At 43.0% G+C, this 23,994-nt stretch overlaps 1 protein-coding gene across 3 annotated transcripts in view; it reads right to left on the reverse strand.

Moving 5' to 3' along the window:
- Positions 1-11,067: 11,067 nt before the first annotated feature.
- The window catches only part of ADGRF1 (adhesion G protein-coupled receptor F1), a 36,722-nt gene continuing 23,795 nt past the window's right edge, over positions 11,068-23,994 (reverse strand). For all 3 annotated transcript variants that reach the window (XM_024766364.1, XM_024766361.1, XM_024766363.1), the window contains 8 exons: positions 23,668-23,831; positions 22,179-22,342; positions 20,363-20,551; positions 16,914-18,287; positions 15,095-15,136; positions 13,832-13,891; positions 11,935-12,001; positions 11,068-11,393 (listed from right to left, as the gene is read on the reverse strand). In XM_024766364.1, coding sequence (XP_024622132.1) covers positions 11,320-11,393; positions 11,935-12,001; positions 13,832-13,891; positions 15,095-15,136; positions 16,914-18,287; positions 20,363-20,551; positions 22,179-22,342; positions 23,668-23,831 — 2,134 coding nt within the window. In that variant the 3' untranslated portion in view covers positions 11,068-11,319. The remainder of the gene's footprint in view (positions 11,394-11,934; positions 12,002-13,831; positions 13,892-15,094; positions 15,137-16,913; positions 18,288-20,362; positions 20,552-22,178; positions 22,343-23,667; positions 23,832-23,994) is intronic.

Below are 23,994 nucleotides of genomic sequence, written 5' to 3' on the forward strand. Positions count from 1 at the left end.
AAAACAATGATTATTTACTGTGTGTGGCGGGGTACTGGGGAGGCAAAAGTAAACGTAAAAGTAAGGAAACGGATTTTTATATTCTATCATATGTATTTTTTAATTTATAATAAAATAAAAAGCTAAAAGTAATTATAGCTAACATATATTGAGCGCATACTATGTTCCAGGAATTTTGCTACATGTGTTATTTCATTTATGGATACTTCTCACAACAACCCTATAGGCAGTTCCTATCATTGTCTCAGTTTTACCATTGAGCAAATTGAGGCCTTGGGGGGACTAAATCACTTGCCAGAGGACAGGGCTAAGTGCAAGAGCTATGCTACAGTGGGAGTCCAGATTCCATACTTCCTGCCACGGTACTCAACTTCCTCAAATGAATAAACTTAAAATTCCTATTTGGGAAACAAAGAATCAATCTCACTCACTCATAGTCACACGTGTTATACATCTTATGCTCTATACTTGGAATGTACACCTTGTTTCATTTAGACACTCAACCAAATGTCTATGACTGTACTACAAAACCCCTCCCAGCACCTGCAATGCCAGGATGAGGAAAATGTATACACATTGGGCTGGGGAGAGGCAGAAGGGAAGAGAGGTCGGAAAAAGACATCTGAGGCTGGTGACCAGTCTTCGTTAAAGTAAAAAACAAAAAGCAAAGAGAGATGGGCTAGAAAGGCATTGTAATTTAGGAACCTGAGAGTCCTGTACATTTGGAAATGTCCTAAGCGGAAGTTATGGCAATGCCTTTGATATTCTTAAAGTCTATTTTATATTAAGGGAAAAATAATTAGACATTTCTTTTGGTTGTGAGTCTTCAGGATTCTTCCCTGTAAAGCCTTCTTTGGTCTGGACTATTTTTCTTTCTACTTGTCAAGGGTCATTACACTTTTCTATAGGATAATGAACAAGAAAAAGAAATATACATCCAGGAGGGTCCTTCTCTCCTTCACAGCTGCCGATAGCCTTTCTCCTCAGCTTTAAACAAGTATTTTGTAAGCCACCTCGACAGAACGCTCCGATATGAATGTTCTGCGTGATTAAATCGCTGACACACTGACTTTCATACCCTTGGAAATTGGGTTTCTTTTCCCACTGAAAGAAGAGGAAGAAAAAACAAAATGTATTGGACTCCTATATATTCAGGCATTAAACAAGCTTGAACATGATGACAATAGATAATTGTCATCTTTCCGATTTTTCTTTTTTTTCCGGTACGTGGGCCTCTCACTGTCATGGCCTCTCCCGTTGCGGAGCACAGGCTCCGGACGCACAGGCTCAGCGGCCATGACTCACAGACCCAGCTGCTCCGCGGCATAGTGGGATCTTCCCGGACCGGGGCACGAACCCGTGTCCCCTGCATCGGCAGGCGGACTCTCAACCACTGCGCCACCAGGGAAGCCCCCATCTTTCCCGTTTTTAACAAATAACTAGAAATAAGATAGCCTGTCCAACGTGGTCAATAGCAGGACTGACATTCGAACCCTTGTCTCTGGACCTTGAAGATTGTATCTTTCCTCTAAGTGCACTACTTTGGGGCCGTGACAATATCATATAGAATTCATGCTGCTTTATTAACTTCAGCACTATTAATAGTAGTAATAGCCGATATTTGTTGGAGGCTTACCAAATACCAGGCAGTAGGCTGAGAATTTTCAGGCTTCTCTCATGAACTCCCAACAGTAACTTTACAAAGAGTTATTACCCTTAGCTTACAGATGAAGTAACTGGGCTTTGGGAATGGAACCAAGTTAATACCGTTAGTAAGTGTTGGAGCCAGGCCTCAACCCCTTTTCTTTCTTATCAGTTCTGTTACATTACACATCTATCATTAACACTTCTCTGCTCGCACCAGTACCAAGACTGTCTTGATTCCTGAGGCTCACGGAAGTGCTGTCATTAGAAAATGAAACAAAAAAGTCCTCACTCCCTGCCCTGCCCTACCCTCCTGCACAGGGCAAGGTTTATTCAGATCCTAATCTCCTGTCCTCAGCCTGAAACATTCCCCCTTTCAGTTCTCTAAGTCGGTGGTTCCCAAATCTGAGTGTGCACCAGCATCCCCCGGAGGGCTTGTTAAAACAGCACTCCCTGGGCGCCACTCCAGAGTTTCTGATTTAGGAGGTCTGGGGCGGGGTCCAGGAATTGGCATTTCTAAGAAGTTCCAGTCATGCTGATGCTGCCGGTTGGAGATACAGTTTGGGAATCATTGCTCTAGTCTAAAAGAAAGCAGGGCAGGTGCACTGCATGTTTGCAGAATTTAATATGTAAAAAATTGTCAACATAAATTTTGAAAGTGATTCCACGGATGTGACTTCTTACATATTCCTTTAAAAGCTGATGGGGAGGGGGGCTGTATAACATTCCCCGCATCAGGTGACATAGAGGACAGGTGGGGCTGGCTCCCCACAGCCAGCCTACTTCAGGAAAACAAAGTCACATTATCACCAGCACCAGGCAAGCTTTCATGCCACAAAGAGTTGTCCTTGGCAGTGCCTGGCTGTGTGTTGTCATGGAATCCACAGCTGCCTTGCCGTGCCCTACTGGGGGACATGGCTGAGATCTAAGAACCGGGAAACCTTATCCATAAAAGCAATGTGTCCCTTGGCAACACATCACACTGGGGATCTCCTCTCCTCTGGTTTCAAGTGTCAGGTCAGAATTCCAGAGGGGTGTTGCCTCCCATCTGGCTGGCATAAAAGTAGTTGTTGGCAATGCTTTGTCTGTGATTCCTACCCAGCGAGATAAGGTCTTGCCAAACCCACTTGGTACTCTTTGGTGATAAATTTCTCTTCTCCCAGGGTGTTACCTATGAAGAGACACAGAATCAAAGAAAGTCAGGACTGGAAGGGATCTCTGAGCTCATCTAATTAATGCAGATCTGTGGTTTTACTGATGGGAAGTTGACACACAGAGGAGTGATGGAGGCAAGCTAGAGGTGGGCCTCCCAAGGACTCCATCCCAGAGAGAACCTTCTACATAAGCCCCATGGAGCACATCAAGGAAACGTACATGGGCACTTTTTTTTTTTTTTTAGGATCAAGCAGGTGAAATGGAGACAAATTACAGAAGAGTTTGTGGTCACCAGTGGACTCTTCCCCCATCACTTGTCCTTTTCTCAAGTTCTAACCCTTCCCTGACCTTGCCCGGGTTATCAGGAGAATCTGGAGTCGAGTGTCTGGATAAATTACTTCATGGTACAGCCTGAGGGTCCAATGTTTATCCCAAAGCAATAAATCTCTATTCACAAAATATTAGGAATGGTTGCTGCTTGCACAGAGGGAAGCGAGGAGGCTTTCTGAACAAGGGAAGTGAGGCAGAGTGGAGTGCTCTGGACCCTCCCTGCTGTGTGCAGCAGCTTACCCAAACTCTCCCAGTCCCGGCTTCCTTATCTACAGAAGGGGGAAAATAATATGCAACTTACTGTGTTGTTTTGAGGATTAAAGGGCATGATCTATGCTGAGTCTAGCACAGAAACTGGAATCCTGAGGGCTTTGGTCACCTCTGTTCCCTTTCCTACCCTTTCTGTCAATAATGTAATAGGGAAGAACAAATCTGACTCCATATTGGATCTGTCTCTTTTATTTTAATCTTTGTATTCTATTGCTTTTGCTACAAGTTAATCACTAAAGGGATGTTGCCTAAGGCTTAAAGTATACATAATGGCCCATCCTGGGGAGCCCTGCCTCCCATGCCTGAGGATGAAGCTAAAATACCTTTGTTTAGCTCACAGGAAACATTCTGACCAGGCCAACCTATGAATGGCTGCAGGAAAGAAGAAATCAACACATCCCCTCTGAGTCTGGCCTGAACCAGGAAATATCTGCAAAACTTAACACTTTTTTTAACTTTACCTCCTCACCTTCCCCTCTCGGCTCTATAAAAGAAACTAGCACCCAAATCTGGGCAAGATGGCTCTTTGGGACACTAGTCCACCAACTTCTTGGTCTGCTGGCTTTCCAAATAAGGTCCCTATTCCTTGTCCCAACACCTTGTCTCTTGATTTATTGGCCTGTTGTGCAGACAGCAGTATGAACTTGGACTGCATAACACTAATGCAAGCCCTGGCAGCAAGGGGAGGGCTGAGGAATAAATTGCAAGCAGCCCTGATCTTTCCTGATTAATCTTTGAGGACCTAGTAAATCTTTGCTCTGAATGAAGTCACTATTTTATGTTTCTTTTGTTTTGTTCCCTCCGCCCTGAAGAGTTAGGGTAATTCGTTCATGGAAGCTCATGTATGACAAAACTGTACAAAATCTGCCAAACCATTTTCCCCCAAAGTAAACAATGAATCCAAAAATCTAGGAATATCGGGCTTCCCTGGTGGCGCAGTGGTTGAGAATCCGCCTGCCAATGCAGGGGACAAGAGTTCAATCCCTGGTCCGGGAAGATCCCACATGCTGCAGAGCAACTAAGCCTGTGCACCATAACTACTGAGGCTGAGCTCTATAGCCTGCAAGCCACAACTACTGAGCCTGTGTGCTGCAACTACTGAAGCCCGAGCACCTAGAGCCTGTGCTCCACAAGAGAAGCAACCACAATGAGAAGCCCGTGCACCGCAATGAAGAGTAGCCCCCGCTCACCACAACTAGAGAAAGCCCGTGCACAGCAATGAAGACCCAACACAGCCAAAAAATAAAAATAAATAAATTTGTTTAAAAAAAAAATCTAGGAATATCCCCAATCTATTTGGTGCCTCATACTTGAATTAACTTGCATTTACCCAAGTTACTCAAGGTATATCCTGTTAAGACAACCTACATTTTAAATAAAACACTGGTTTTCTAGCAGGAAAAATCCCCTGCCAACCATGGCTGATTCCTGCTTTGCTTAAAAGCAGCCTTCAACTGTTGGTCAGCACCCTTGGGCTTAAACCCAGGAAACAGAGGTATTGTTTCCCAGCCCCAAACAGAGTTATTATGTTCTTAGCTCCCTAATCTCTTTTACTAGACAAAACAGTAGCAACACTGTAAATCGTTCCTAATTAGAGTAGTTGGATTAAAACGCCTTTCACCTCGCCACATTCCAGGCTGGATCTCAGGTGTATTTAAGCTTTGAGCAATTTGTCCAGGATTTATTTCTTGGTCAGAGCCCGCCCCCTGAAGTTTAATAAACGTAATTACAGCACCGTTTTGCTGCCTTCTTTTAACAAAAGGCACATTGTCTTTCCTCATAAGAATCATTGAGAAAGAAATAGATTTGGGACTTTTACCAAAATCTGCATCAGGCTGGGAAACATTCTAGGTGCGACAAAATGACCATCCCTCAGCCCCTGCATTTGTTCTGGAAGCATCCAAGAAACAGGGAGAAAATTAATCTTTCTAAAATAGCTAGTTGCAGATCTGGAAGAGCTTATCCAGTATGAGGGATGGCAACATCTAAACACGATTCCGTTCTCTGTGTTCAATGTGAAACTCTCCGCTAGTGGAATTTCCTACTCTGAGTGCCTATTATATTCATACATTAATGACCTTCACATTCAAACTGGAATGGGCAAGTCGGGCTCTTTATCTTTCTTGACTCTCAGCAGTAGTTAACCCAGTTGCTGTCCTTGAACTCCTTCTTGAAATGCCTTTTTTTGCTTCTGGGTCTCATTGTCCTGGTTTCCCTCCTACTTCACAGGCTGCTCTTCTCCTTCCTCTTTACTGAATCCTCGTCTTCTCCCTACTTCTAAATGATGGGGTACCCTCAAAGCTCAATGCTTGGACCTACTCACTTCTTTCCCTGTACCTGCTAGGTGATTTCATCTGGTCCCATGGCTTTAACCATAATCTCCAGGGAGAAGACCCTAAGAGTGTATCTCTATCCCAGATTTTCCCTTGAACAATAGATTGGTATGCCAAGTGGCCTACTGGACATTACAAATTGAAGGTTTCATAGGCATCTCCAAGAACTGAAGCAGCTGACCAAGGCTACATAAGCTTGTGGCCAATCAAATCAATCAAGGTGACTTCCTATTTCAGGATGTCCCATGCTGTCTCCAATTATACACACACACACATTAAACCAAAGTCACATGGATATGATTTCAAGAGTCAAATAACTCTATAATTCCCTGCTTCTCAGAGACAAACTCTTTTAACTGATTTAGCTGATTCTTTTGGTATTTATTTCTATGTTTCTAAATAACATGACTATAATGCTACTTCTTGGTTTCTCAGTTTTATTGATTTCCAAAAACAAAGAATGAGTATTTAGATCTCTTTTCCTATCCTCTCAGATACACTTCCTATTCTCCACCTTCCGAATACATCGTTATTATTTTGGTTATATCAAAATCATTTCACATTATTGGCACTCTGTATGCTCTATTCATAGCTGAGCCAGGTAGTATGCTAATTGCTCTTCCTTTTTTGCACAACATTTTATTTCTGTTAGGTGTAACTCTTTTTACTTGCTTAGATTTCTGTGTTCTTATAAAAAATCCATACCCAACCTACCTCAGAGTATGTAGGTCTCTTCTAAATAACACTCAAGTATATCAGGTATCCTATCATTTTCACCTTGTTGAGCAGTCTCTGCTGTGGATCCAGCCTGGACCGGCCCCACGGCTGCTGTCTGGCTAGCGACTCCCTTATTCCCACCCTAGAGGTTCCCTCTCTCTCTCTCTTCTACTGCATCTTGTGTCCCAAGTCTTTCTGGGCTTATTGCTGCCTTTGGCATAGTCTATTCCCCAGTAACCTTTGGGAAAGGCAGTATTGCAGGAAAACGTGTCAAGAATTTCTTCGTCTGAAACTATCTTTATTCTTCCTCACACTTAATTGCTTTTAGGTTGCAGTCTTTTCTTCTCAACATTTTGAAGACATTTTCCATTGTTTTCTAGCTTATACTGCTGCTGTGAAGAGTCCTGATAATATTCTGATTTGGACCCTTCAGGTAAATCCCACTTTTTCTCTCTGAAAATATTTGCATCTTCTTTTTTTTTCTTCTGTGACCTGAAATTTCACAATAATGTTGTCTCAGTCCATTTGGGCTGCTATAGAAAAATACTATAGACTGGATGCCATATAAACAACAAATACTTATTCAACACAGTTCTGGAGGTGGGAAGTACAAGATCTGGTGAAGGTTCTTCCGGGTTGCAGACGTCCGGCTTCTTGCTAAATCCTCGGGTGGTGGGAAGGGCTGGGGAGCTCTGTGAGACCTCTTTTATAAGAGCCCGAATCTCATTCATGCAACATCCACCCTCATGGCCCAAACTCTTCCCAAAGGCCCCACTTCCTACCACCATCACCTTGGGGACTAGGTATGAATTCATAACATATGAATTTGGGGAAGACACAAACATTCAGATGATAGCATGTCTAACTGTGGGTCTGTTTTCACTTATCATACTGGGCATTCTGTGGGCCTTTTCAGTAGAGAAACTCATGACCCTAAGTGACCAAAAATTGTTCTCTGTTTATGACTTTAATGATGCCTTCCTTTTGTTCCTCTAGTCTTTCTTTCTGAAAATCCTACTATTCAAATGGTGAAATTCTGGGTCTAGTCCTCTAATTTTTTTTTTTCGTTTTACATCTTTTTCTTTTATTTCTATTTTCCAGGTCATTGCCTCAACTTTATCTTCCATCCCCTCAGTTGAAGTATTTTAGTGGTTATGTTATTCTATTTTTAGTTCCAAAGATTCTTTTTGTGGCCCCAGTATGCCTTTTTATAGCACTTGTTCATAAAGGCAATGTTCTGTTGGAGGTTTCTAAAAAAAAAGCCCCTGCCCCAGCTTCCTTTTTCTGTTTTCTCCTTCATCTTCTAGTCGAGCTCACAGAACTGGATTCTAGGTGACACCATACAGGCTCTTTCTGTTTGTTTTGGCTTCTGCATTTAATACTGGGTACTTTCCTAGAGAGCCTAGTGGGCTGTGACAGTTTGGCTTTACTTTTCAGAGTAGGACATTGAAGAGCTGATTGGAAGGTCTGTGAACAAAGTGCGTAGGATGGTTCTTGGCTTCACTGTAGGTGTGAACATTTCATTAGCAAACACCCAGAGTCAGTATCTTTCAGTGTTTTCTCTTGGTGATCAGATTCTCCAGAGAGGACCATCCCAGTCTCTTGCCAGGAGGAAGTAAGCCTCGCTGCTGGTGTTATATGTTAACTTTCACTGAATCTCTCTGTTTTGGAGATGGTAAACTCTCCCTCAAACGCTTCTGGAGACCCTCAGTCCCCAAATCCCATGTTTTCCCCACATATCCATATATTCTATTGCTAGCGTGGAGGAAGGGATGGTTACTTGGTTGCTTGGGGTGAGGGAAGCATCTGAGAGTCTGTTTCCTAAACTGACTTTGAACAACCGTACGGTTTAGTTCCACCTTCACTTCACTTCTTATGGACACTGGGGCTGCCAAGTCTCAAGTCTCTTGGGGGACTCTGCAGGGTAAAGCAGCTTGCTTCTTGGCTTCCCTCGCTTCTGGCTTCATATTTAGCTTTCTTAGGCCAGCTGAGTCAGTTTGCACTCACCCCACCTGCTTTCCAAAGTTCTGTTGCTGTTGCTTCCTCTCTCTCTCCTTATCCTTAATAATTCAGGTCTGATAATCCCTTCCTGCTGCTGTTCACACCTTTAGAAATCCCCTTCCCTTGAGTGTGGCCAGGACTTGTGACTCACTTCTAGCCGATAGAATATGGAAAAAGTTATAGGATGTCACTCCCCTGATCACCTTATATTGTACAAGACTCTGTCTTAAAAGCAGACTGGACTAAGAGACTCTCCTTGCAGGCTTAATGACATAAGTGGCCATTTTGGAAAATCCCAGTGGCAGGGATGTGTAGGTGACCTCTAGTGTCCCAAGGTAGCCTCTGGCAAATAGTCCGTGAAAAGCCAAGGTTCTCTTTACCACAGCTGCAAGGAAATAAGTTCTGTCCATAAACTGAATGAGTTGGAGGTGGATTCTTCTCCAGTCGAGCCACCAGATAAAGAGGTAGACCAGCTAGCTCCTTCAGTCTTGTGAGACCCTGAGCAGAGGACCCAATTAAGCTGTGTCTGGACTCTTGACCCAGGGAAACTGTGAGAAAATAAATGCAGGTTGTTTTAAACCCCAAAGTTTGTGGCAGTTTTTTACACAGCCATAGAAAATATTCCAATGTCTTTCTCCTTTTTTAATTCTTTTATTGCTGTTTCAGTAGCATTCTGGAAGGGAGCTGAGCTGAATGTGTAGTCAGTGGGTTAGACAAACATGATATATGGTATGTGATCCAACACACTTTTAAAACACCCTAATTTCAATTAAACAGGCAAATAAAAATTCTAGCTACTTGCTATGGACTGAATAGTGTCCCTGCAAAATTCATATGTCGAAGCTCTAACCGCCAATGTGATTATTTGGAGACAGGGTCAGTAGGGAAGTAATTAAGGTGAAATGAGCTGATAAGGGTGGGGCCCTAATCTGATAGGATCGGTGTCCTTATAAGAAGAGGAGGAGACACCAGAGAGCTCTATTTGCATGTGTATGGAGAAGAGGCCATGTGAGGACACAGACAAGACAGAAGAGCAGTCTCACTAGAAAACAAGCCCAACGGCAGCTTCAACTTGGACTTCCTGGACTCCAGAACCATGAGAAAATAAATTTCTGTTGTCTAAACCACAGGCCTCTGATGTTCCATTATGGCTGTCTGAGCTGACTAATATACTCCTACAGATAGCAGTAAATGTGGACTTGGCTTACTTTTGTAATCACAGGCTGCTGTGACTTAGGACATCAGGGCTACTCGTAAAATAGTAGCTAGATGATGCCTGAACTCCTTTGCAGACCAAGTAGTCTAGGATTCTAATTACAATTAAATTAGCAGTTCCAATCCTGCTAGGCTGACTTATATAACCCTCTTCTTATTGTAATTCAACTTCCATAACTACTACCCTGGCATAGCCATTTGCCATCCATGTTGCCCTGCTCACATCTCACCTCTCTGTGCCTTAGTTTCAGCAGCTGTAAAACAGGGATAATATTATTCCCCCTTCACAAGCTTATTGTGAAGATTACGTGAGTTAATAGGTGCACAGCACTTAGAATAATGCCTGACACATAGTGAGCACCCTCTACACGTAGCTGCTTCTTTTATGACTTCTTACCACCACCACCATCATCATCATCACTGCAATTGTTATTGAAAGAAATCAACACTTGCTTTAAAAATGCCACAGCAGATTTTTAGGAGACTCTGGAAGCAAGGATGAATCAAAGGGCTTAGTTCTTCTGGGCACTGTGGTCAGGACTGAAACTCAGGTGAGCCCAAAGTGATGGCAGTATGGAAGGGAAATGTTGCTTCCTACAGTGCCTTCACCTGCTGCTCTCTATCTCATCCAGAAGTAGCATCGGCCACACATGTAAATGACTTCCAAAAGTGCCAACAGTGTATTATGAAAGAAAAGCAGGTGCTTTAAGGTCTCTCTGGATGCTGACGACCAAATTCTCCCTCAATTTTCCTCTTACGTAGAGAGAATTCTGGGAGTGATGAATCTCGTATCTAACCTCATAAGGCTTGCTTAGGATTGCAGGTAATTTTCAAGGCTGTTACGAGGCTGTAGAAATGGACTAGGAACCAAAAGTCCTAAAAGCGCCCTTTACTGGCTTCACTTTGGGAAGTCACTTCACCTGTCCAAGCCTCTATTTCATCATGTCTGCACTAGGTCTGCCTGGACACCTCACGTCATTGGATGGGGGACCAGATGAAAGTGCCTTGTAAACTGAAAAATAATGCATTTTATATATATATATATTATATATATATATATAAATACTGCTTTATACTTCCTAAGTAACGGCTATGAAGCTATCTGAAATGGACACTTCTATTTTGTTTCTGATTAACTTTCAAAGTTCAGTGACTGTACCTAAAAAACAAAAACAAGCATAAAATCCAACTGGAAGTTTTTGGAGGAAAACGCCTTTTCTCTAGGAAATTTCACCAGTGACTTTTTTTATAAGAGAGTGAACATGGTCCGTCAATGCATCTAAAGTGATTTCATGACATTTCCTTACTCCAATTCAGGTGATTAGAAATGTCACATGAATAATGTGATTTTATGAAAAAGGAAACCATAGTTTGCGGTAGTGAGAGGCTAGTACAACTGACATAATTTCCGACAAAAACTTAATCTTCTACGTTTATGAAGCAATTCCTTTGAATCAAACCCCATGGAAGTAAATCTCTCCATTTAATTGAAGATAAAGATGGCTGTCATGAAACTGCTGAGAGTTTCTTATTATATTCTCAGACTCCGAAATCAGAAAAATCCATTGAATATTGAGCATGATTCCTTCACTGACATTGAGCTCTAATGTCAATTTGCTCCAAAAAATTTTCCTTGATTTTAGGGTTCCCGGTCTTATTCAGTTGATGAAAACTGAGTTAGCGTGATGTCGTTTGAGGACTCTCCAGTATAAGAAAGTACATAGTTGCCTGAAAGAGGAAAAAGAGGATAAGAATTATTGCTACTATGTTGGAATCGAGCATAAGACCAAAATGAAAATAAGCCTGTGCAATTCCTTACAATTCTGGACAGTGTTAGGAAGAGGTTAGGGTGTACAGCATCTTATTAATGCCATGGAAGCTTACATTTGTCAGATATCTCTCATCTGAGAAGAGAAGCGCTGTATTTTCAGACGTTGGGGAATGAGATTGGTTTGAGATCACTGAATGTTACTGCTGGAAGGAAGCTTAGTGATCTCTTAGTTTTTCTTTTTACTGATGAGGAACAAAGGTCCAAAAAGGTAAAGAGATTTATTAAAAGCCCTCAGGCTGGTGGCAGTGATAACAGGACCCAAAGCTTCTGGATGAGCCCATTGAGCATTTGGGGAGGGAAATATGCTTTTTCAAGTTCCGACACTTGAACTTTATCTGAGATCCAAAGAATTTTGATTGGACTCTAAAGTGAGTTGCCCATGATGGATTCATGTTCTTTCTTCCTACCCCTTAGAACCTTTGGTTTGTTGTAACTCACGTTTGTGTTGGAATGGGTTGAAAGTCTTTTTGAATCTGGGTTTGAGAGATGAATCTGATGAGTTTTGCTGCACAAAAGAAAACCAAGTCATTTAGGCATTCAAAGTATTCTTTTAGGTGCCTGCTTTTTCACTCAAACTCCCTCAGAAGATTACAAATACTCAATGTTTCTTCTGCCAAATGTGCATTTACTTTAAAGCAAATGAGCCACCTACCCAGAAAACAAAATCTCATTTTTGTCACCTAATTTGAAAGTGAAACTGGAGAAGGGGTACAAATCCAGAAGATGCAAAGCCCTCACTGACCACTGCTGCCTTCTGAAAAAGGTCAATAATTTACATTAAAAACAGGGAGATAGGGCTTCCCTGGAGGCGCAGTGGTTGAGAATCTGCCTGCCGATGCAGGGGACACGGGTTAGTGCCCCGGTCCGGGAAGATCCCACATGCCGCAGAGCGGCTGGGCCCGTGAGCCATGGCTGCTGAGCCTGTGCGTCCGGAGCCTGTGCTCCGCAACGGGAGAGGCTACAACAGTGAGAGGCCTGCATACTGCAAAAAAATAAAAATAAAAAAAATAAAAACAGGGAGATAAACCACTGTCAGGCGTCTTTGCTTTTGGTTTTGGTGTATTTTCCTTTTCAGTGTTTTTCTCTCTTTGGCCTTCCAGTGAGAAAAATTCTGACTTCCTGCTTTGTAGGGTGGGGAGTGTCCTGTCTTGCTTTACTAACTAAAGGTTTGACTTTAATGCAGTCACACATGCTGTAACTCCCTCCTTTTCTTAAGAGTAGAGAATGATTCATTAGTTTCACATTTTCTGGTTCAAGGGATTTTAGTTCTTCAAGACATAAAATCAAAATCACAGAATATTAGAATTTCTGCTTTGAGTAACTAGTCTAACACTTAATTTTTACATCTTGAGAACATTGAAACCAAAAGGTACTAAGTGACTTTCCCGAGGTCACACAGCCAATTGGTCACTGAGTCAGAAATACAGTCAGGTCTGCCAGCTCCTGGGGTCACAGCTTCCTAACCCACAGCCCTCTCCTATGAAATGCAGACCCAGGAAAATTATTTTATAAAAATGCCAGAGGCTAATTTCCTCACTGTTTTTTTAATTTCAAAACGTTATATTATCCTTTGTTAAGAATCTCTAAATATCCATGTAGTTTTTCATGCACTTAAATCGGCTGATTTTTATCACACACAGAAATTTCTGCTTTAGAAACCCTTTCTGAAAGGCCCTCCGTGTCTTGCTAAAAGACAAAAGTCTGAGTTAACGTCAAAAATACAAAACCGAGAGGCAAGTACTTTTGTTCCTAACTATACTGTTCCTTAAGTGGATTGCACTTTTGTGGCAAAGAATGAAAACAAGAATCCTTTGTTTCCATACAAACTTGTCAGTTTGTAGACTGAAGAGCTAAAATTGCAAGTGACAAAGTCAGGTACACCAGCATAAGGGAAAATTCATAAAGATCATTTTACATATTAGAAATTAATGAAGGCTTCCCCGTCTGATTTTCTGGAGAAGGAAAAGTGGTCTGCAGGAGATCTAGACAGGCAGGCAGAGAAAAGGACCCTACTGATTCTAGATATTGGGAGACAAGTCAGACTATAATAAGCAACACCGTTGAAACGTACTTGCTCACAAGAGCACCACAGACCCCCATGCCTGAGCATCCTTGAAGCTTTCCACACCCTTGCATCCATTCATCCATTCACTCATTCATTCAACGGCTCTTTAATGAGTATTGACCACGTGCTGGACATCATGCCAGATACCAGGAATATAACGTGACAGAAACTCAAGGGGTTTACACAAAAGTGGGCTTGCCGCGGGGCTGTGTAAAAAAGTGCAAAACTGGAACTTCACGAATTGCCTCCACAGCTGCAGGAGATGATTACCTTTGATGCTTGGTTCCAAAAGCTTAAAGGAGACAACTTGTTGAGTAGCAGCTGTTGCAGCTACAGGGCAAAAAAGAAATAGTGAGGAGCTACACATAGGCAATCGTACAGAGGCAAATCAAGAGCAAAACAACAGAAGGGCTTCCCTGGTGGCGCAGTGGTTGAGAGTCCGCCTGCCGATGCAGCAGACACGGGTTTGTACCCCGGTTTGGGAAGATCCCACATGTCGCGGAGCGGCTGGGCCCGTGAGCCATGACCGCTGAGCCTGCATGTCCGGAGCCTGTGCTCCGTGGCGGGAGAGGCCCGCGTACCACAAAAAAAATTAAAAAAAGAACAAAACTGAAGTGTGTAATTGTTATTTAGTAGTTGTATTTCCCGGAAGCATTTAATAGACGATAAGCATGTGGGTCTGATGAAAGGATTTCTTTTCTTTTCTTTCTTTTCTTTACCTGTAAACAAATCTAGAATGAAACAAAGAGCAACAGTCCCCAAAACCATAATAATTCAGATTCTAGACATTAGTAATTGGCAATAATGGCTAAATCGAAGTTTGAAGTGAAGAGTGTCCTCATCAAGTGAATGGTGCAAACAACAAGATTATTTGGTCCAATCAAGAAGGAGGCAAATTGCTTCTTTGTAAACAGGGGTTTGGAGGCATGGGCAACAATTATGATAATTATAAAATATCCTTATCTTATTAAAACAGAGGCTACATCTTTTAGCTTATTGTCTTTACCTCTCTGCAGAATTGCTCAAAGCTTGGAAAAATGAAAGAAGTGTAAGTATTTTTCTCTTATCTTTTACTTACATTGGTCATCCTTCATTAGGAATTCTATTTAATGTTAGAGGCGATGTAATATTTACTACATAAAATTCTAGAAACATACAAATAGATAGGCCTTTCAGCATATTCTAAGTGAATGAATAAATTACGTAAAGGAGCAAAAAAGAAATTCACCCCTAAGGAAAGTTTTTCTGCTGGTTAATTATGCCAAATCATAATTTAAAAGTAAAAACAAGTTTCCCCTTTTTTTCTACAATGTTCACATTATACGTTGTGGTTAGTTCTCTACAGCTCTATTTTCAGCAATGAGTGTTTAGTTTCTTTGTCTCCTGACGGAACCTGCCTTTTGTGAAATTATAGAATTTTATTATGCAGGTACCCATGGTCTAACTTCTTATATATGAATAAGGGCCCTAGAACTGAAGGGGAGGGACTAGGTGCCTGGGTTAAAGGAGAAAGAGAGAAATGAATACACATACCTTACTATCCAAGAGCATTCCAAAACATAAGATGAAAAAGCCCTTAAAAAAAAGAATAAGGCACATGTATTATCTTTTCCTTTTCCAGTAAAGAAAGCATTTATATGTATTACTATTCTATTATATCCCCCAACATTGAAATTATTTCCTTGTCTGTCCCCCTGTTGACTGTGGGTCCTTGAAGGTAAGGATACTGTGTAAACTCCACGATGCCTGGATTAACACAAAGTACACAAACATTTTTTTTTTGGTTGAACATATAATTAAATTATTGTGTGAATAAAGTCTGAAACACACGTGGAGCACCATTTTCCCCTTTGTGTTATCCTAAACCCAAAACAAAGAACTTCCATTTGCTTCTATGTCTTAGTCTTTCTTTAGGCATTAAACAAACGTTAACTAAGCGTCTATGATGTCAGCAGTCACTGAAGTCCGACCCCAAGGCCAAGTAGAGGAAGTTGACTATATCAGCATCCTTTCCATCAGGTCCATCCAGCCCTTGGGTAACCCTTGGCAGAGTCTTTCTTGGACCTTGAAATTCTCCTCCCAGGCAGAGGACCCTCAGTTGGTGCCTGTTCAGACAGCGTGTCACCAAGGGCCCTGGACAGCATTTCCCTAAACCTGCCACCATTAGGTGTGTGCTCTCCGTGACTGCCCTCTGTGCCACCACCTAAGTGTAGCCTGGTTTGTTGCAGTAGGTGGAGAACCAACTGGATTCAGGAGATACATACTGAGCACTTACTCTGTGCCAGGCACTGCACTAAGTGCTAAATGATCTCATTTAATCTTCACATTTACTCTAAGATACAGGTAATACTATTATCAGATAATTAATATTAATAATATTAATTAATATTAATAATATTATCAGGTACTTAATATTACAGGTAATTAATTAATTAATGAGAGAATTAAGGTATAGAGAAATTAAATAATTGAGAGAATTAAGGTATAGAGAAATTAAATAATTTGTTAGCAGTCACACAGTTGGATAGCATGACTCATTTGAGCCCAGAGCTATTTAACTCCAGAGCTCAAACGTTTAACCACCACTACCCTCAGTCGTTGTCCAGAGGAGACCCAGCAACTATTTCTTGAACCAGGACTGAAGGCTCTCTTCCAGATTCACCAAAACCTAAGGATTGCTTTGCCCACCTACTCTCTGAATACTCTCTGATCACGGCATGTAAAACCCATCCTTGGCAGCAGAGTTCGTCAAACTTTTTCTGTAAAGAGCCAGAGAGTAAATATTTCAGGTTTTGCAGGTCATCCAGTCTCTTACAACTGCTCAGTTCTGCCTGTGTAAGGAAAACAGCCACAGGCCCTATGTAGATGAATGGGCATGGCTGCGTTCCAATAAAACTTTATTTACAAAGACAGTGCTGCCTACAACTGGCCAGGCCCTGCTTTATGGCACATTAGGGACTTCCTCTGCACCATTCAGACTCAAAAAGCACTCTGGATTTATTTCCCTTTCCCTGTGTGCTTTAACAGACGTCAGCACAAGACAAAGAGGACTGGGTCAACGGCAAGAGAGATTAGTGTTAGCTATGTGAACTCTAACAGATTTAAAACCCTGGAATGGATTACTGAAGAAGCCCAAAATTCTGCTTCGGTGTGAGAATCACTGTTGGGAAGACTGGATCTTATTTTATTTTATTTTTTTCTATTCACTGTTGCCAGGCAATTTGGGTTATAATAGTCCTGCTAGAGGCAGGGAAATGAGATCGATCGCCCCCAGAGTGGTTTTCCCATCCTCAATTCTCTATAATTATTCCAATTACCCGATGATGTAATAGGTTGTTCTCACCGCTCTCACCTGGGATGCATTGAGTGATGCGAAGATAACGTGCCAGGCCACATTCCGGCTGTCAACCATTGTTCCTATGCCAAACCCCCAGGTGAGCCCTAGAAGGGGGGTCAGAACGAGAAGGCTCCTCCCCACGCGGACGACAGTGGCCTTGCTGTCCTGAGTCAGCCTTTCTCCAACAGCGGGCCTCCAGAGCTTCGTGAGAACTAACAGGACCACCACCAGATTCACAGCCACAATAGTCAGGGCGGGACCCGCAAAGGCCAGGAGAGGTTTGCTCCCATCGGACCAGTTAAGCCAACACACATCTTTCCTTTCATAGCCATTGCTGGGTTGTGTGACCGCAATGGTGACGATGGATATAATGAGAGGACACCCATAGCCCAGGCAGAACCCGACAGCCACCAACAAAGGCGTGGTCATGTGGTGGAACACCAAGATAACCCGATAAGCCAGCAGGAAGCCGAGCAGAAGCATCCAGAAGAACAAGGAGAGGTAGAAAAAGTGTGTAAAGAACACTGCAGCTGTGCAGAGTCCAGACGGGTTCGCCGTGGTGTGCACGGAGGCAGCGACGATAAACCAGATGTCTGCGATCAGAAGGCACAGGGCTACGTTCACCATGCAAATGTGACGCGTGTGCGAGGTTTGGCTTCTGTTGACCTGCTTCCAAAACAGAGCTTCGATGGTCAGGCATAAGACGAGACTTCCGATGGAGACCCCCAGTCCCACAAAGGTGATCCATTTCACAACGGGAACAATGGCAGGGGGGACAGAGGGTGACATCAGCACGGAGAAGGAGGTCAGGTGAGTACAGCGGCACGTCACCGAGTCTGGAGTTTCATTCACTAGGTGGCAGCCATTATCGTTCCACTGCGAATGGTTGAAATCCCAAAACACACAATGAGGCTGGCTCAGATTTGATTCTATCTTGGAAAAAGTCAGGAAAATTTCATTGATGGAATAGTTTGGGATAACCATGGATATCATGGGCCCATTGACCTGAGCATTTCCATTTTTGGTAGCAGGTAGAATGTTCCCCAGGGTCAAGGAGGTCATGCTGATGATAGTTTCTGGAAGGGGCTCCTGGAATTGGTCTGACCTAATTAATACATGGCCTCTGATGGGAATGGAGGGGTTTTTTAGGAACATTTCAGTCTGATAGTTGTAACCCAAATTGCTTTGATTTGAGGATGCTGGAATCCCTTTCCAGTTAATGAATTCTCGAGAAAATTCCAGAGGCAGAGCTGTCGAAGGGACCAGAACACTGATGTTTTCCAGTGACGCTAGGACCTGGGACCCGGCATTCTTTTCTTTCTGTAGTAACACTGTCCAGTTGGTTACCGAGGTAGAATTAAGGATGTGGTCAGATATACTGGTGACATTCTGAAATACAAGGGTGAGAGTCAGTTTGGATTTTGAGTAAACAGATCAGAGGACTACGGGTGGATAGTCGTTAGTCTTAAGCTCAGGAAAATGGCCCAGAGAATTGGCTCAGTTGAGGACCACATTAAAGCTCAGCAATGAAATTTAGCTCTGGGGCTCCACGCAGTGGAAGCATTGGGTTAAGAAAGGAGGGTCAGGGCTTCCCCGGTGGCTCAGTGGTTGAGAGTCCTCCTGCCGATGCAGGGGACACGGGTTCGTGCCCCAGTCCGGGAAGATCCCACATGCTGCGGAGCAGCTGGGCCCGTGAGCCATGGCCGCTGAGCCTGCACGTCCGGAGCCTGTGCTCCGCAGTGGGAGAGGCCACAACAGTGAGAGGTCCGCGTACCGCAAAAAAAAAAAAAAAGAGAAAGAAATGAGGGTCAGCAGAATCATGTCAGTTCCACGGTGATCACCCCCGGGAATTCATACTCCGGTTGGGGCTTCGGAGGAGAGGAGGAGAATCCTGCAATGGGCGCTGCAGTGTGCATTTTCTTCCTTCTGAGATGGCAAACGGGACTACATGACTCCTCAGGCTGAGGGTCCAAGAGTGAAACGTTACTTGTAATTGCTTTCCCATATCATGTTTTCTTGCTAATATCAGAAGTTCTAAATTCATGTCATGAATGTTCAAGTTTTAATTCATTCGTATTTACGACTTTTCTTTAATAGAGGAGAATATAAAGCAAAAATCCTTAAACACTGGACATGCAACAAGGAAGCATTGAATTGTTGTGGGTTTTAAGGGTCAGCCTCAGTTTGAGATTCCTTTTCAAGGAATTCCCTGGCAATTCAGTGGTTAGGATTCTGAGCTTTCACTGCTGAGGGCCCAGGGTCGATCCCTGGTTGGGGAACTAAGATCCCTCAAGCAGTAAGGCCAAACAAACAAACAAAAACAATAGCAACAACAAAAACCAGGTTCCTTTTCCAAACGTACCTGAAAGGCAGCGTTTTCTCACCCAGGACCCTCACTCACTCTTACGGGTCTGGTTCCCAGGCATCTGCTGCGGGCGTCTATCCCTCTGGCTGAGTCTTACCCTAACTGAGCGCTCTGTGGCTTCTGGCCCGGATCCCATAGTGAGCTTCTCCTATTGCCCCAGCAACCTCTGCCTTCTTTTTGTTTGTGTTTGCTGCTCTGTTTTTGTCCTTTATTTTTTTTTTAGCCTTTTTGTGTCATCTTGTTTTAGTTGGTCTCTTGTAAACAATGCATAGTCAGACTTTAAAAAAAAAACAAATCTGAGCATCTTTGATTCAGGGAGTTTAACTTATTCACACTTAATGTCATCTCTGATGTTATGTTCATCTTATACAGTTAAGCAGGATTGTGTGATTATGTAACAATATACATTATATAACCCAATTTTGTAAAATATTATACGCTTTAACATATAAAATGCACACATCCAAAGTGTTTGGAAGGATATTTATTTAACAAATATTTATTGAGTACCTGCTATGTGTCCCTTGTCCATTTGCTGGGCACTGAGGTGACACGTAAAATGTAAGCAGCAGCTATTCTAGGGTGACAAGATTACATATCACTTATTTTTCTTTTTGTTTCTTTGTATATCTTATAGTGAGCATGTCTCATTTGAGTAATTTTTAAAGTTAATTTTTAAATGTCCAAACTAAGTCATGAATTCCCCAGTCGAAAAAATGGAGCTCTTAAAATATACTAAATATGATATACTAAAGTCAGAGCTTATAGCCACGGGAAGGAAAAACTGCCGACTCAATATTAAATATTAAAAATTGGCACCTGTGTCATTCAGTGTCATTCAGGGCAGAGGCTCACGCCTTCCCCTCAGCCAGCTGCTATCTAGGCAGTCTGCCTGGAGGCGGCTCCCTCTAACTTTGAACTCACATAATTGATCCCGGGGGTTGCTTAGACACTGCTGAGGAAGCAGTGAAGCTCACGTCAAGACTGTTCCATGGCTCTTTGGTCCTTTTCAACAGCACCCCATCAACTGGGGCGTCTGCCATTCCTCCTGCAAGATTGAGCATTTAAATTGAGCCATTCAAGCTCAGGCAGACCTTACCTCCATTGTCGAACTGGACACACTGAAGTGTCTTTCTAGGGACAGGGATGAGATATTGCCCAGAATTGACACCACAGAAGCCAGATCCCCAGTTGTGGTTGATGGGTTTTGCTGAATGACCATTGAAAGATTCTGCACCAAGGATGACACGGTTGCCTCAGTGGCGTTGCTGGCAATCACACTGAAATTCTAGGAATAGAAATGGTTATGTTCTAGAAAACAATGAAATGCTTGTGTTTCATCAGACTTAAATCAGATTTCATGGCCACGAATAACCAGCATTTGTATGGTGCATTATAACGTAGGATAATCATATAACAATGATGACAATGATATAATGGCTCTCATTCAGTGCTTTTTATTTTCCATACAGTGTGCTAAACGTTTTACTGGGGATTCAATGATTTCATCTTTACATTACCCTTTAAAGGAGGTACCATGATATTTTCATTTTATGATTAAGGAAATTGAAACTTGAAGAGATTCACTAAGAAGCACTTTTATATAAATTGTTACCCTGATTATACAGAACCTGATGTTCAGTGAGATTCAGTGACTTTCCGAAGAGTACCCAGCTAGGAAGTGGAAAGGTAGGGTCTACTTGGCACTAAATTCTATGTTATATCCATTATACTATGCTGAGAAATCCCTATAGAGGATTTAGAGGGACATACGTGGAGATTTTGCTACACTTGGTCACTGGATTTGGGGTTTTACTTCTTCCTTGACGCTCCCGTCTGCTTCCACGACACTGAGCTAATTTGAAAGGCAGCCAAGAGGGATATTCCCTTTGTTCAAAGCACATCAACCCAGGATCCCAGATCCCCCCTGTTTTCCTTTTTACTCTTCTCAGCTGACAGAGCTGTTTTCTGCCTAGGGCGCCTGGGATCTGACTGTCCTCACACCCTGGGGTGACCTAGTCCCAGCTACGATTCGTGTCCAGAAACTGGGCCAAAGAAGGCAAGAACAAGGATGAACCTCAGAAGACATCTGCTCCAATCTCCCTCCCCAGTTTACAGATGAGAAAACTGAGGTCCAGAAAGAGAGCAGTAAACCTTCCACGGTCCCTTGGTGAATACTGTGGGGTTCTCTGCTTCCAAAGCAGGGTCTCTGGCTGGGACTGAAGTTCTGCTCACTATGAACTATTTGCAGGATAGTGTCTGTGAGCTGGTCCTGGAGTTCCTCTTCGATGACTTGGGTTTTAAATCCTCACCATTTGCTTCCATCTTTCTATCTACTACATCTTAAGTACTTGAACCTTCCTAGGAGAGCATCATGTGAAGGTCATAGCACTGGACCGGAAATCAAGTGACCATGTTTCTAGTTCAACACTACTGCTACCAGAGGGACCACTAGCCCCTTAGTCTCCCCTTTTCTGATCTATAGAAGGAAGTTGGTGAGGCACATGGCCCTGGAGAGCCACGGAAGTTCTATCATTCTATATGGCTGACTCATTCCCTGCCCCGATTTCTGACAAATGTACTAAGGTTATAGCTTCTGACTTATACCTTCACTTGGATCTTTGATTCCCAGGCTTTCAGAGGCCATCTTCAGCTCTCTTCAGCATTGATTCACACCTCTGCTGCACCCTCCCCCCAAAACCACCCAATCTTACGTTTCTGAGGTTCTCGGCTGCTACCTAGACTCACTACTCACGCCTACACTCCCTGGGTTTCCCAGGGTCTGATGTCACTGACTTCTGACCAATGAGACAAATTGATACATTTTACCTTCCACCCAGCCATGCTCACTGGGAGACACCCACTGTGAAACTCAAAACCAGGGCAAATCTGCAAGGTGGAAATGCTTTTTTTACCTTCTTCAGTTCTTCCAGCTCAGAGAGCACACACGTCTCCCTGAGGACATGCCACCCAGAGGGTTGGCACCTGGCCGTGATGCTTCCGGAGTAGCCGCTGCTACAGGGAAGAGTATACTCATCATTCTTAGACCCAAATCCAAAGACTATACTGTTACACTGGGCTGGAAAAGAATGGAAACGAAGAAGAAAAATGTCTCTGAATATCTTGACACTCTCTATAAACTATAAAGCAGTACTATTTAAGTCATGTTTTCAGACAAAACCCAGGAGTAGGAGAAGTTTGTCTTTGATGCCCAGCTTCACCCCATCAACCCCTTTTCCTCTTTCCTGATGTCCTACCCTCCCCAAGGCTGGCTCCCTTTCCCTCCAGGTGTCTCATCTATGCCAACAATCTGAATTTAACGGGCTATCAAATAGTTAAGTATTCGGTGAAAATAAGACAGGGTGTGATCCCTCCCAGGAAATATTTTCACTCTTCAAGGGAATGCTAGAAAACCAGAAAATCTTCAAGACACTATGGGACAAAGCAGGCATGATAGGGTTAAAAGATGGGCAGTTGCCATTTGGGGGTGACATGTCCTACTTTGTACCCCTTTAAAGGCTTCTCACATCGTGATCAGCCACTAGTTCCTCTTGCAGCTGGCCCTTCATAATATATTCTTACCACGTTGGGACTGCGAAGAGGAAGCCTTGAAAGGAAGAACCACAAGGGCTATGAATTTTGTTTCTTTTCCCCACTGCTGTGTCTTGAGTACCTAATCACTTTGGATACTTAGTAAATATTTGTTGAATAAATGTTGAAAGTGGCACAAAGCTTGGTAAGAGAGGTTTAAAACTGAATGTAGGAAGATGGCGGAAGAGTAAGACGCGGAGATCGCCTTCCTCCCCACGGATACACCAGAAATACATCCACACGTGGAACAACTCCTACAGAACTCCTACTGAAGGCTGGCAGAAGACCTCAGACCTCCCAAAAGGCAAGAAACTCCCCACGTAACTGGGTAGGGCAAAAGAAAAAACAAATGTAAAGAATTTTTTAAACATCTGAAGAAAAGAAGTAGGGTGTGTGTGTCTATGTATATCTGTGTGTGTTTGTGTGTCTGGGTGTATGTGAATGACCTGGAAAAAATGCTTTCTCTCCTGGGTCCCTTGGATTATGATTTAGGAATTTCATCAGCCCCAGGGCTCTTCCAGCATGTATACCAGGAAACGATTGCTGAATCATTTCCATCAGCGCCTGCAGTGAATCAGTCTTGCGTGACGTTTACACTAAGAACTGGAGATCAGCTGACCCATGAGGAAGCGTCTGAAATAGTGGAGCTGAAATTGAGTTTCATCCTGGTCGGGAGGAGAAACAACTGCTTGTTTCTACTAAAAGTCAGTCTTAGAACAATTCTGTTTCGGGAACATCTCAAATATATAATACAATCTACTAATTAGGCTCCCCTAATCTACTTCCCTACAGAGGACAGGAATCCAGTGTTACCTTTTCCGAACACGCTGAAAGAGCTGTCTTCTAGTGGAAACAGCCGATGCAGGCACCTCTTAGCCTCCTTAGCCACCTGCCCAATGCCTGACAGCAGTTCAGATGTGTTGCTGGAACCAACAACTTCATACCCAGCAATGATGCTTCCATTTCTACAATGATGACTTGGAAAGAAAAATGAGATTCATTCATTCAGTCACTCAAGGCTTATTCTGTGTGGGGATGGCATTGGGTCCGTGGGAATAGATCAAAGAGATTTGGTCTTTGCCTTCTTGGAGCTTACGTGCCAGTGGAGAAGGCAAGGCAAATAAGAAACAAATAACCACT

Source organism: Neophocaena asiaeorientalis, unplaced genomic scaffold (genome assembly GCF_003031525.2).
Source record: "Neophocaena asiaeorientalis asiaeorientalis breed wild unplaced genomic scaffold, Neophocaena_asiaeorientalis_V1.1 scaffold46, whole genome shotgun sequence".
NCBI classification, from domain to species: Eukaryota; Metazoa; Chordata; class Mammalia; order Artiodactyla; family Phocoenidae; genus Neophocaena; species Neophocaena asiaeorientalis.